Source organism: Diceros bicornis, chromosome 10, assembly GCF_020826845.1.
Source record: "Diceros bicornis minor isolate mBicDic1 chromosome 10, mDicBic1.mat.cur, whole genome shotgun sequence".
Taxonomy (NCBI): Eukaryota; Metazoa; Chordata; class Mammalia; order Perissodactyla; family Rhinocerotidae; genus Diceros; species Diceros bicornis.
In genome coordinates this window covers 55,827,871-55,842,847 of record NC_080749.1, presented here as the reverse complement: position 1 = coordinate 55,842,847, position 14,977 = coordinate 55,827,871, and the positions used below count along the sequence as shown (strand labels likewise).

At 42.9% G+C, this 14,977-nt stretch overlaps 1 protein-coding gene across 2 annotated transcripts in view; it reads left to right on the top strand.

Annotated features, from left to right (window-relative positions):
- Positions 1-696: 696 nt before the first annotated feature.
- CHN1 (chimerin 1) overlaps positions 697-14,977 on the top strand; it is a 189,471-nt gene continuing 175,190 nt past the window's right edge. For both annotated transcript variants that reach the window (XM_058549294.1, XM_058549293.1), the window contains exon 1: positions 697-776. In XM_058549294.1, coding sequence (XP_058405277.1) covers positions 758-776 — 19 coding nt within the window. In that variant the 5' untranslated portion in view covers positions 697-757. The remainder of the gene's footprint in view (positions 777-14,977) is intronic.

Genomic DNA, 14,977 nt, shown 5'->3' with positions numbered 1-14,977 from the left:
CTCCTGTGACTCTTCCTCTTTCGAGTAAGAGCTCAGTTTTTCTCCCCTCAGCACCTCCTCAAATCCCATTCAACAAAAACCCTGGAATTTCAGCTGAAACGCACCACGCCCCCGCCCCAGCCGGGCCGCAGGAGGCCGCCTCGCCAGCGGCCGGGGCGGCTCCTACCCGCCCAGGGCAGGAGGGGCGCGCGCCCCCAGTCCCCGCCCGCGCCCGTTGCCATGGGAACGCACCCGGCTCGGGCGCCCGAGGTGGAGGCGGGCGGAGGCGCAGCGGCGGATCCACTGGGAGACGCTCTTGCAAGATGGCGTCTGCGAGACCGCGGGATGCGGAGTGAGCGCGCCCCGCCGGGGGCCCGAGGCTGCTCCTCTCCCCGCCGCCCCCGCCGCCACTGCGGCGCCGCCTCTCCGCCTGCCCTTGCGCCGCGGCCGAGCCTCCCCGCCCCGCAGGTACCGCCGCCTGCGCGCGCGCTCCGCGTAGAGCACAGATGGCAGCGACAAGTGCCGGCTCGCCGAGGACTAGCGGGTCTCCCGTTGTCCGGGTGCGCCTGACAATAACGCGTAAATAACTTTTTCTTGCAGCGGCCCCCTGCGTCCCGGCCTGCAGCCTCCCCGCGCTCCCGCGCCCCCACCACGCCCCTTCGGCTGCCCGCTCCCTCCGGGGTGTGAGCGCGTCGGGCCGGTGCGGTGATCTCCGGCCCACCTGGGAGGAGCGCGTGGACCGGCGGGCGGCGGCGAGCAGTTGGCGAGCGCCTTTACGATGGCCCTGGCTCTGTTTGGTAAGTGCAGCCCTTCGCCCGCGCCGCCGCAGGTGGGCCCCGCCCCGGGGCTCTGGGGCGGGGGCCCGGGCCGCCCGGGGAGGGGACGCCGCGCGCGGTGTCGGGCGCGGGCCGGGGCCGCGGAGTTGGGGCGCCCGGGGCGCCGGGCTCGCTCCCTCGCGCCTCTCCCATTGTTTCCTCTCCAGGCAGGGCCGATGGGCGTGTGCTCCCCTGGCCAATTCGGGGCTGGGAGGCTCTGAGGTCCTGTGTGTTTTGGAAACGGAGGATTCTTCTCTAAGATGCCAACTTGGGAGCGAAGTTAGCTGGTTGTTTCCAAACCTGCGTTTCTCAAGTCAGTAAATAAAGATCCTGGAAAGTTTATTTATTTTGAACAAGATGTCTGTGCATCCCAACCTCCCTGTAATTGCCAAATGCATGTCTTGATTCCTATTGGATTTGGGGGTTTTTTTTGGTCTCAGTATATTCTGTTGCAAACAAGAACAAGTGATTAACTTATTTAATATTTGTTAAAATTGAAAATGTTTGTTCTCATATTAACGAATATGAGGGCAGACAGAAGAAAGTTGGTTACTGGAAGATAAATAATTTCTGGAGAATATCTTTGAGTATTTTAGGAAAGAAATGTTATTTCTGTGATGTAACTGCTGCAACACTATTGTTTCAGTGGTTAAGACTTCAAGGTGTTTTTTTTTTCCCAGAGTCTGCAATGACAATGGGTTGGGAAGAAGAACTGAAAAAATAGGTACACTGTTTCCTTTGACAGAAACTCACTGTGGTACATATGTACCTCACTTTAAGAAAACTCACTATGTGAAAATTTAGATGTTTGAAGTGTTCAGTTTTTCAAAGAAGCAAAGTACAGTGATGTTAACTGATAGCTACAAGGACAGGCTAAGTTACTCACAATATCAAGTTTCCAGTTATATTTTAATATGTCAATTGATCAAGCACATTATAGGCATCATATACCACAAATGTTTTTTTTTTTATAATTTTATAATTTTATTTATTTTTCCCCCAAAGCCCCAGTAGATAGTTGTATGTCATAGTTGCACATCCTTCTAGTTGCTGTATGTGGGACACGGCCTCAGCATGGCCGGAGAAGCAGTGCGTTGGTGCGCGCCCGGTATCCGAACCTGGGCCGCCAGCAGCGGAGGGCACGCACTTAACCACTAAGCCACGGGGCCGGCCCTACCACAAATGTTTTTTGATGTAAATACTTGTATATTAATCTGTTGGAATCAAAGAGTTGCTTTTATTTAACTCTCTTATTTTATAAATTAAATTTAGACCCAGAGAGCTTATTTCCCAAGGTCACATGGCCCTTTTGTGGCAAAACTGAGCTTAGAACACAATTGCCAGTCTTCAGTCTGGGCTGTATTTACTTTGCCCAAATACTCACAATACTAGAAATTACATTTATTTGCTGTTGGTTCTCCGTAGGTGCTTTAAAAAAAAAGTTTCTTCTTTCTCTGAAAGAAATAATGAAAATGTCATTGTTGTTTTATAATGCCTTATATCTAATCTGCATTACTTACTAGAAGTATTTTCCTTAAGTGTGGACTTTTTTTTGTACAAAAGCTAAAAGTGATGGAAGGTTTTACTCATAGTTGGTTGTTTCTTTTGAAGGATTTATCTTACGCTGTTGTAGCTGATACACAGCAGTAAGAGTTCCAGAAGTAAATTTCTCTTTAAAGCTATTTCTTTTTTTTTTTTTTTGTGAGGAAGATCATCCCTGAGCTAATATCTGCCAATCCTCTTTTTGCTGAGGAAGTCTGGCCCTGGGCTAACATCCGTGCCCATCTTCCTCTACTTTATATGGGACGCTGCCGCGGGACGGCTTAACAAGTGGTGTGTCGGTGCGCGCCCAGGATCCGAACCGGCAAACCCCAGCCGCCTCAGCGGAGCGTGCACTTAACCGCCTGTGCCACTGGGCGGGCCTCTCTTTAAAGCTATTTCTGACAAAATCCATTTTCCTTCCTAAAAAGATAGTCTGCGTTTTCAAGGTTTGTTTTCAAAGGTAAGGTTTACAAATCAACCACTTTCAGAATGCTGAAATTCCCGATGCATAAAACAAAACGAGTGTGTGATAAGGCTCTTTTAAAAGGATTCCTAAATTATTAAGTCTTCAACTACTGAGGTGGAGATGAGGAAAGAAAGAACGTGGAATTTGATCTCTAGAAGAAAGTATGAGAAGCCACTCCCACCCCTCAGAATGAATAAAGTATCTTTAAAATTTTAAAGTCAACTTGTAGGAAAACAGAATTTAGTTTAGAAAATCCAATTTGGTTACAATTTTTAAAAACATTTCTCTATTGTAAGGCAAAGTACACCTGTGTGCCGAGGCTATTCTTTCGGTGATGATAGAGCGGGAGCTGTTCTCAGGAGTGCGGTTGCACACCACTTATCAGTCATCTGAGATACCTGTTCAATATGTAGATTCCTTTGCCAGAGGAATGCCATAATCTGCATTTCTTGGGGAAGGGGATTTTAAGGGGACTCTCCTGTGATTCTTATGCACAGTCAAGTTTGAGAACCTTTGTATTTAAGATAAATACTAGATTTGATCACATTTGTCCAATTCAAAAGAACTTTTTGTATATGTTAAGAGCAGTCCCCAAGGGTTAGACGAAATGGATTTTATTTTTATTTTATTTATTTATTTCTTTATTTATTTAAAGATTTTATTTATTTATTTTTTCCCCCCAAAGCCCCAGTAGATAGTTGTATGTCATAGCTGCACATCCTTCCAGTTGCTGTATGTGGGACGCGGCCCCAGCATAGCCGGAGAAGCGGTGCGAGCCCGGGATCTGAACCCAGGCTGCCAGCAGCAGAGCGCGTGCACTTAACCGCTAAGCCACAGGGCTGGCCCTGGATTTTATTTTTGATATTACTACTATTTAACGAGTTGGAAGTACCGCATATCTTTTTATATTTACTGTTAATAACCAACTTACAACAGAGGCTCAATGAAGTCATACAGTTCTGTGAGATGGTGGTGAAGAGAAGGTAGACACAAGAAACTAGGTAAGTATGACTAATGAGTCATCAAAGTCAGAGCGCGTCGGAGTTTCTTCCTAAGCCTCCCCAGAGTAACCACTGCCAGGACCCTATGTCATGTATCTTGGGTGCGTTGGTTAGGCCAGTGTCTTAAGTTTTCTTGGGCTGCTGTAGTAAGATCCTGTAGACCAGGTGGGTTCCACAACACATTTATTTCTCGCAGTTTTGGAGGCTGGGAAGTCGGAGACGAGGGTGCTGGCAGATTGACTGCCTGGTGAGAGCCTTCTTCCTGGCTTGCAGACGTCCATCTTGCTGTGTTCTCGCATGGTGGAGAGCGAGGGAGAGCAAGCTCTCTGGTCTCTTCTTACACTGGCAGTAATCCCATCATGAGGACCTCCACATACCATCACCTGAGGGATTGGGCTTCAGCAGATGAGTTTGGGGGGGGACTCCATTCAGTGCATAGCAGCCAGCAGTGGAGTCTAGTTTCTTTGCTTTGTGTTTCACATTTCTGTCCAGGTTTTTTATAATTGTATAGATTGTTCTTTTTATAGAAAGTTAGTGGAAGTTGGCTTCATTTTTAGAAAATGTAAAATATGATTTTACATTTATATACATTTAATTTTTTTCTGAAGTCTGTTGTAGGAACTCAATAAAATACTTGTCAAATTAAGCTGAAGAGTGAAGACCGTCTTATCTTGTCTTCACTGTTAATCACCTTTGCTGCTTAAAAAGATATTTTTAATGCAAATTTCTGTTTTATTCTGTGATAGAAGAACCTGACTCCAATCCTTCCTGATTTTACAGTCTCATTTGGGAGTTGAAAATGTGCATTTTATTTATTTTTTTTTGCAGGAGAAGATTCACCCTAAGCTGTTGACAGTCTTCCTCCTTTTTTCTTCCATTTTCCCCTGCAAAGCCCTAGTACGTAGTTGTGTATAGTTGTGAATTCTTCTGGTTCTTCTGTGTGAGCCGCCACCACAACATGGCTAGTAACAGACGAGTGGTGTGGTTTTGCGCCTGGGAACTGAACCCGGGCTGCTAATGCGGAGCACGCGGAACTGGAACTGCTAGGCCATCAGGGCAGGCTCCTCAAAAATGTGTATTTTTGAAGGTTCAGGAATTTGCAAGCATTTTTCTTCACTTTTGAGATGAACCCACCCCTCCGTCATCAGCATCGATATGAATAATTTTTAAATCCTCAAATCATAAAAATTATCCAAATGTAGTTTATATCTCACTCACCTTGCTGATTCATTCAACGAACATCTATAGCACTGTGCAAGAGGCATGGTCCCTCTCTCCTTATAATTTACATTCCAGAACTATAGTGTTTGCACCTAATGACCTATTTGCGGATAGACTTCGTTAGAACTTCCCCAGCAGAGAAGCACATGCCCTCTAAGAATTGCTGGGCTAGAAGGAAAGTCTCAGATCATCTAATTTAGGACGTTTTAGCTGGTGCACTTGACAGAATGTCCTGATTGGCCACACTGATAGAGCCCTAGGACAGAGCTGGGTGAAAAAGCGTCCTGCCAGCTTATCCCTTGGCAGGAATCTCTGTCATTTCTATCTAAATGGGGCTGTGGTTTACAGCTCAGACAAACTGATGAGACTGGGAACTCCATTGCAATCCAGCTGGGCTGGCTGGACCCTGAATCATTCTCTCCTCTGCCTGGGTAGAATTAGCTCTGGCGTTGCCCCCCTCCTCCTTTTTCTTTTTCCTCTCATTACCATTTAGTCACTTTTATCACTGCCATCGATCAGTCCTAGTCCTTAGCATTTCACTGTAATTTTTTACCTTTCCTCAGACTCTCTTACTGCCACGGAAATCTTTTCATTATGCTACTTTATTCAGTGTCTCTCACTACCCTCACACCTGCCTGTGGGCATCTTTGTAGAGGTCCTTGGGAGCAGTTAAATGGCAATGGCACATTCTTTGTGATGCAGTTAGGAAATTTTCTGAATTCTCATAACCGTTCTGACATTAAAATTTACTTTTAAAAAGACAAGTCGGGCCAGCTCAGTGGCCTAGTGGTTAAGTTTGCACACTATGCTTTGGTGGCCTGGGGTTCGCAGGTTCGCATCCCGGGCATGGACCTACACAGCACTTATCAAGCCATGCTGTGGCAGGCGCCCCACAAATAAAGTAGAGGAAGATGGGCACAGAAGTTAGCCCAGGGCCAATCTTCCTCACCAAAACGAGGAGCATTGGGAAGAGATGTTGGCTTAGGGCTAATCTTCCTCACCAAAAAAAAAAAAAAAAGACAAGTCAGCTACACATTTTCGGTATGATTTATTTGACCAAAAGCTAATTTTATAGGAAACTCCCACTTGAATACGCTCTCTACTGACATTTTTATTTTTCAGACGTTGCTCAACAAAGAGTATGAGAGGGAGTTACCTAAGCAGCTGGGTGGTCCAGTGGTGAGAGCCCAGCTACTTTTCTTATACTGTTTCATCTTTTCAGCTGTCGGTAAAATCACCATCCTTATTTAAATACTTGTCCATATTCCTTCTCTTACTGGTGTCAAAAACTTAGTATTTTAACTTTGTGTTTTTTTTTTAATGTGTGGCGATTTGGTACAATGTAAGAGAGATAAAAGCATTGTTGTTGCTGTAACTCTGATAGTCACCATCTGTGTACAGTGTAAAAGGAATATTGGTGATGCAGTCTTTTGAGTCATGTCTGTCCCTGCAAATAATCACCCTATAAGCAGCCTAATCTTTGAAGATAGAAGATAGTGATATGTGTCATTATAAAAATTTGACAGATTTGTCGAGAATAGTTTCAACTTTTATTTTTTTATTTTTTTGTGAGGAAGATCAGCCCTGAGCTAACATCCATGCTAATCCTTCTCTTGTTGCTGAGGAAGACCGGCTCTGAGCTAACATCTATTGCCAATCCTCCTCCTTTTTCTCCCCAAAGCCCCAGTAGATAGTTGTATGTCATAGTTGCACATCCTTCTAGTTGCTGTATGTGGGACGCGGCCTCAGCATGGCCGGAGAAGCAGTGCATCGGTGCGCGCCTGGGATCTGAACCCCGGGCTGCCAGTAGTGGAGCGCACGCACTTAACCGCTAAGCCATGCAGCCGGCCCCGACTTTCAACTTTTTAAAATCAGTATTTCTCAGCACTTTTTTAAATCATCCTCCATAAGAAGGCTTTTAGACGTATTTTCTTAATTGTTCTCTCCATGAAACTTTAATACCAGGGATATACTGTCTGTGGACTGTATGTGTATCTGCTTGTATATGCACAAAAGAGTAAGACTTTTTTGACCCCTGAAAGCCAATTTTTGCCTCCTTGAGGGCAGTATTACCTCCATTGAGAATACATGTTTTAAAGATTTTTATTTATTGTATTTTTTCTCCCCAAAGCCGCAGTAGTTAGTTGTATGTCATAGCTGCACATCCTTCTAGTTGCTGTATGTGGGACGCGGCCTCAGCATGGCTGGGAGAAGCGGTGCGTCGGTGCGCACCCGGGATCCAGACCCGGGCTGCCAGCAGCAGAGCGCACGCACTTAACCGCTAAGTCACGGGGCCGGCCCAAGAGAATACATATTTTAGACTAATCTAAAGCAATCATGAGAATTAGGCAGAAAAATACTGTTTGGTCATGCTTTGTATGTCATATAATAATAGTTCTGAAGGAATGACATTAATAAGTTATACATTTTTCATCAGATTGGTTTAACCTAAGAATTAACAGTTTACTATCATCTTGAGAGCGGCCATAACAAAGAGTTCCTTGCTGGGGCTGAGGTGTGGAGCTTTTCTCAAAGTCCCTCTAGTAATAATAATATCCTTTGATATGGGTAATTGATGTTTTCTCAATCTTATATAAAGCATCAGTAACAGCACCCTTAAAACTTTATCTGCAATATATAAACTAAATGAAGCCACTGAACTTTCTGTGTGAACCCAGTGCGAGACAAGTCCTCGAGCCTGGGCTTACAACCAAATTACCGGTGATAAGTCATTCTTACGTAGAAAATGGTTCCCATAAATGTTGTTTTTTATTTATTAATATAATCCTACTATCCTTTAAAAAAACAGAATAGGAAGAAACTAAGAAAACAGGATGGTGTGATCATATTTTTACATTGAAAGGTCATATTGAAAAACACCATGTTTGACACAGTTACAAATATACATTCCTAAGTTGGCTCCTTATTTTTAAAAAACAGAATGAGTACTTTGTGAATATACTAAAAACCACTGCATTGTATACTTTAAAAGGGTGAATTTTATGGTTGTGAAATTATAGCTCAATAGAGCTGTTATTAATAAAACATATCACCAGAGGCGGATGGGAAATCAGATTGAATAGAAGGAAAATTTACTTCATGTAAACTGTAAAAAACAGAAAATGCTGTTTTTAAAAGAGTGATTTTATATTCAGGAACCTTTAGAACTTTTCATGTCTTTAGAAAGTTTTTTCCTTTTAGTCCCCAAGGAACAAAAAACAAAATTGGAAATGGATAGGTTAAAAACGCCCCTACCTGTTTTGAATGGTTATTTTAAATTTAGAAAAGTAAGCGCTTCTTGGAAAGAGTTAATGCCGACAATTGAGTAATTTGTGGGAGAAGGAAGATGAGTCAGGCCAGGCCTGCCGCCAGCTGCTTAGTGGCATGGCATGGAGCCACCCCATTGTGTTGTATCCAGCTGCACTGAAAGTTGTTCCTTTCCCTTTCCACTCTGACTTTTTACCTCTGGATTTCATTGGACTGTGTATATTTCACGGTATAAAGCGAGTAGAAGAAGGATGTATTCCAAGAAACATATCTCTGCTTGAATAGATTTTTATCGCTACAAACTTGACATTGCAAAAACTGAATGTATCCTCTTCTTTAAACTGCTAATCTTTCCTGATTTTCCCATTTCTGTCATTAGCACATGTCTTCAGCCCTTATAGTGTATTCTTTCTGTTTTGTAACTTTTATATAGAACTTGGTTGTCATTTTTCAGCTCCTTCGTGGCTGTGAAATTACGTGGTCAGAGATGATGTTAGGATTTGAAGTAGCCTGTGCTAGGCGGGTCAGATGACAGGTAAGTGGTGTGGGTGTAAACGTCTGCCTGACCAAAATACTTCCCCTGCAGGCCTGCCATGGTGAATGAATTTTACACCATTATATTAAAATCAAAGCATGATTTTCAGCATGTTACCTGTGAGGAATAACATGCTAAATATAAATACTTATCTTCATATAGCATGAAAGAGTGATTTTAATTTATGGACTGAAGATCTTCAAGTAGTAAGACACGGCAAGCATTTTGGCTGAGGGAGCCACACTGTAAGAGGAAAGAAAGTGGCAGAAGTTTTTATTTAGAGGGTGGCACGTTACTAAGAGGGACCTGTAGGGGGTGGTGTAATAAGCAAAACAATATAAAAGCCCACGACATTAGGATTAGGGGGAAGGAATGGATGATACTATAGACAGAAGGAAACAAAAACAAGAAGTGTACTATTTCGTAATTTTTCTGAGGAGTAGCTGTGAGACTTGGTATGTGTTTTCCTATTTCGTGATTTGTTTTCTCCTCTGTTCTATGAATTGAGGGCCTCATATGTGCCAGGTATATATTAGTTCCTGTCCTCAAGGAACTTCTATCTGCAGTGGAGGGAGACAGACAATAAAAAATGGATAATGTGCCAGACGGCTAGTGCTATGAAGAAAAATAAAGCAGAGTGAGGGGGATGGGCTAGCTGTGTGGCCAGGTGGCCCAGGAAGGCCTCACAGCTAAGGTGGATTTTGAGCAGAGACTTGAAGGAAGTGAGGGAATGAGTCATGTGAAGTGGGCTTTGAGGCAGGGATGTGCTGGGCAATTCTGAGGAACAGAAAGAAGGGCAGCGTGGCTGGGGTGGAGTAAGCTGGGGGAAAGTAGTAGGAGGTGAGGACAGGGAGGTACCTGGGGTTGGAGGAGTGTTGGGGTCACAGACTCTAGGGCCCTACAACATGGTAAGGTCTTCAGATTTTACTCTGAGTGAGATGGGAAGTTTGTGGAGGATACTTCCCTAGCATGCAGTGTAAAGTAAATGGCTTAGATTCTGGAGTCAGAGAGCTACATTTAATCCATTTTCTGCCAAGTGTCAGCTATATGTTCCAGTCTCATTTTCCTTATATGTAAACAGGGGCTGTTAGTTCCCTTCTCTGATTCAGGCAGAAATAAATGAGATCAAGTACATAAGGTTCTTAACACAGTGGCTGAAGATACATAGTAGCTAGTATTATCACTAATATTATTGTTATTGTAAACATTAGCAAAGATCCAAGATAGCAGCAGAGTTTCTCCATTTGTTTATTTAACATGTCTGTTGACTCACTTGAAAAACTGGTTCTGCAATATTTGTTTATGTGTGTGGCTAAATAATGCCACGTGCCATTGTAAAGTTTGTCTGATGATGCTCTGATAGAGATCTGGTTTAGGGATACACATGGTTCAGGAGACCAGATAGACTTCTAGTACCGGACACTTGATACTTTCTGCTGCTCTCTGAAAATGTGGAAAATACACTGGCCAACAGGCAATGCTTGCTTCTCCTTTGAGAGGTAATCCGGAATATAATCAGATCTGGCCCCTGCCCTCATGGCACTTAAAATATATCAAGGACTGTAAGCTCAATGTCTAGCACATAGTGGGTGCTCAGTGCAAATTTATTGAGTGAATAAATGAATGAATGAAGAATAAACATATAATGGACTATCACTCTATATACATATCCTGTGAACAGCCTTGAATCAGTTTAAACATTTGCTTTCATTTATCTTTTTTTAATCCTTTATTATTTTGGGTTATTCTTGTTTGTTAGAGTCCATAATTGGAAACTTAAACCTGCCTCTTGGAAATTGGTTAGTCTAACAGTTCACTTCCCTACTTAAAATCCTCCAGTGAGTCCCCATCATCATTAAGATTAAGTCCAGATTCCCTAGTTTGCATATAGGGTGGTCAAGATAGGACCCCTGCTTACTCTGCTTACCTGGCCTCATCTCTTATTTTCTCCTCATCAGAAGCTGTGCTTCAGCCATACTGAACTACTTGAAGTTTCCAGAAGGGATTGTATTCATTGTAGCTTTGGCACCATCATTTCCCAAGCCCTTCTTTGCCCTCACTCACCTCTACCATCTTGAAAAACTCAGCTTGAATAGTTATCTCTTCTGAGTAGTCTTGGTGAGTTAGTTACACCTGTTCTGCATCCGAGGTGCCCTGTGCACATCTCTGCCCTACCACTTACCACGTGGCGATATAATAGTTACTTTATATTCTCCTGTCTTCTCCATTAGGTGAAGGGAATGCTATGGGAATACTATAGATTTTGTATCCTTAACAGCAGCCGCATGTCTGATACGTCCCAGCTGCTTGATGGATGTTTGAATGAATGTTGGATATTACAGTAACCTACTGTATTTCTTAAATTTGGGAGTTAATTTTAAGGCCTGGATTCATATTTTAAGGCCTCTATTTTTCATTATTTTTTGTTTATTCATTTTTTTTAATGACTAAATGTGCCATTATGTCGTCCCTTGGTTCCGTACTGTAATATAGATTCCCCAACTGGAAGCTCACAAAGGCTTGAATGAAAGCGAAATCTCTCTGGGAGCAGATTCTTTGAGGTTTAACTATAGTATTACTAACCACCAACAGATGTTTCTAAATTATTTGCCGTAATTAGATAACAAATTCCACTTCATTAAACTATTGTTCCTTTTCATTTCAGTAGTACAAAGGAATTGCACATAAATTAGCTTGGTTTCTTCCTGTTTTACCCTCACAGTAGGGAACATAATCAAATTGAATAGGAATTCAGTATGAAAATGGCTAACTTAACCTTTTAGAGGTCTGAAAATAAAAACAATATAATCTTTCTCTCATAATAATAAATTTGTGTGCTACATGAACGTTCCTATTAGTTTTCATATGTTTATTTGGAGAGCAGATATAAACAACGGTTTAAACATTCATATTTTTAAATGGATAAAAGAACATTTTTTTTACTTATTAATACCTCTCGTTGTTCCAGAAAGAATTTGAGGTGGTTTACAGAAAGATACAATGCAAGAGGATTGAAAACAATAAGCATGGGAGTTCGTTTTTCTGTCTCGTATCATTCGTTTCTTCCTCTCCCCTGCATCGGTTCCCTCTGGTTCCAGCCATGGTGTCCTGTTCCTTGTGAGGAAGCCTGTCCCCAACCTTGGAGCCCTTTCAGCACCATCAGGAGTTGTTCGTGGCCCTCCTCTTCCCTGAGGTTTATTGAAAGAGCATTCTCTGTGCCCCACCTCCTTTCCCTGCATGCCTGCCCTTTTACCCTCGTCTACGCCATCTCTTCCCAGCCACTGTGTTCTGTCATAATTGGTTATGAGGGGTTTGTGAATGTCATTCATCTCTAGTGAAAAGAAAGGTTGACAACTGTCAAAGGAAAAATTTTTTTGACACTTTGTTAAAAGAACAAGGAAGACTTGGCCTGAGACTATGGCAATAGTTGTCAAGACTCCCAGTAGCAGGGAGAGATACAAGAAGATCCCCCCTCCGAATACAAGAAGAAGGGGGGATTTATAGCCAAGACGCAGATTGAGGGGTCGGTGGGTGGAAAATTACCAAGAGGAGACAAGGGTAGGGGGACTTCTTGCTAAACTTACCTAGCAGGATTCTTGCTGAGGGCAGGCCAGGGTGATCAGATATCAGGGTAGGGGATGAGGAATTAGATTAGATATCAAGAGGGATCAGATATCAAGGTGGGGGGATTGTCTCTAAACTGACTTTGCAGAATTCTTGCTAAAGCGCCTTTGCAGACCTGGCAAGTCTGAGGGCCAAGGTTGAGCCCTCAAGAAGAGGGCTGAGGAGCCTGACCAAAGTTTGGTCAAGGAGAGCCTCGTGTCACAACTGCCACTTTATGTTCTGCTTCTGTTTGACTGGACGTGCTTTATCAGTTAATAGCCAGTCAGCGGGGACTGCTCCTCAGTCCTCATATTTGATCTTTCTGCAGTATTCGATCTTTTTGATTGTCCCTTTCTTCTGGAAACTTCTTTCTCTTGCCTTTCCAGACATTGTGTTCTCTTGCTACTCCTTTTCTTCCCTTTCACCATTCCTCAGTGTCCTCTGTTTGCTCTCGTAAATGTCAGTGCTTTTCAAGAACTGACCTCCCTTCTCACTGGGGAGTATACAGGCTTCAACAGTGAGCCCTGTGGAGCATTCCCATGTCTCCATCTGCAGCCCTGCTCTTCCAGACCCTCCACGTCTCTAGCAGGATTCCTGCAGACACTTCAGACTCCACCTGTCCCAGCCCCAATCTTTACCTTTCCTCCTTTTGTCCTCTCTTCCCTTGCCTCTAATACCCAGTCAGCTGCTAACTCTTGCAGCTTGCTCTTTGCAGTAGCTTTCATATCTGCTCTTTCTTTGTATTCCACCTCTTGCTCTGCCCTGCCTTTCGGTACTGCAGTCCGTACCCCCCGCCCCCTGCCACCCATTCAAACCCATTCAAAAGGAATCCCTTCATCTTCGAATCCTTCGTCATTTTATCTGTGACTTTCCTGTGACATTTGTCAATGTGTTCCTTTCACAGTAGTTACATATCTTATCTTTATCATACCTTTCCTAGGCTGGTGGTTTCTGTAATAGGAGTCATTCTTTCTCATTTCTGTACTCACAGTGCTTAGCACAGAGCTTCACACATTATAGGTGCTCTGAAAATATTTGTTAAGTGAAGAAAATAGTTCATAAACCACGTTACTTCTGTAGTTTAACAATTTCCAGGGTAGAAATATAAAGCATTCTTTAATTTTTTCTATAACTTTATATTGCTTTAAACTAGATTAAGAATGGTAAACATATCTCAAAATCTCGTATATTTTTGTTGCCTAATTATCTTATTTTCAGTCTTTAAAGGAAGAAATATATATATTCCTGCAATCTTGTTGCATATCAACGTTGTTTGCTTTGGGATTGGTTGCTTTTGTCAGCTTTTTTTGAAAGTTTCTGGTGAAATTCTGGTTGGGTTTATACTGCTATATATTCTGTAAAATTCTTCATCCTTCTTTTAACTTTCAAAGCAGAGGAGAAGGGACCCTAAACAGTGTCGGCAAACACAGGACTGTTGATCCAGGTTGATTTGCTGGCTCTTTGAATATTGCCATGTGTCCAGTATTTAATGGGAAACAGAACCTTCCTGGTGAGGGAAATGGTGGGTCTTTCTGGTTTGATAGTTCTCTGCTCTTTTAGACTTTTTCAGGCCATTAACAAAGAGATGGTGAAGGGAAGCCCTTCCTTTTTCAAGCTCCCTTTCAGACCTTGGTGGGATAGCCAAGTTCATAGCATTTTTTGCATATTAGTTCTCCATTTAAAAAATGGCACATGAAGTGTTTTTAACATTGCTGAATAGAAGTCGCTAAGCAGTGGACCAAAAAACTCATGATAATGATTGTTTTTCAGAGTGTGCTGAAACCCCCAAAGAAAAATGAAGTCAGTGGTTTATAGGACATTTCACGTATTGCTAATAATATTTCATTTAATTGTGAAAAAAAATTGACAAAACTGACTTTGCCACTCCTGTAAGTTGTTTTGGGTGTACTACCTTTTTAGGTCTTCGGATGGCATCTGTTAATCTCAGACTTGGATGTTACAAAGATGCTCATTTTATATGTGTGCGAAATATGTAGTTAAAGATGAGAACCATAGAAATGCAATTCATGTTTTTTTATTCATCATAATGTTTAAAAGTTAACCAGAGACCTCTTTTAAGTTATATTCCTTGAATGAGAAGTGATTCTCAACTTGTCAGTTCATTCTTTTAGTTGAAGTTAAAAGGATAAATTATTTCAAAAGAACAAGAAAAGGGAACAGGATGGATTAATAATACAGTAATAAAAAGAAAGAAGGAAACAGACGTCACTAGACAATAGGGAGACTCGTGGAATACTCAGAGGCCTGTCATCCTGAATTTTCCAGACAGATGGCTCTGCAGTTCTCTGGAGAGACGTGGGCCTCTTTCTTGCGCTGCACACCCCCGTCCCCCCCATCAGCTGTTCTTAGGTCTCTCCAGACAGAGGAGCTCTTGCTCTCTTTTAGTGTTTCTCTCTCCCTCTCCCCCCCCCCCCGGGTCACGCGCGTGCACACACACACACCCCCACCACGACGTGTGCCAGCTCTGAGAGGATGGGAGGAAGGAGCAGTGACTGCACACTCAGGTCCCAGGACTTGATCCTTTGGG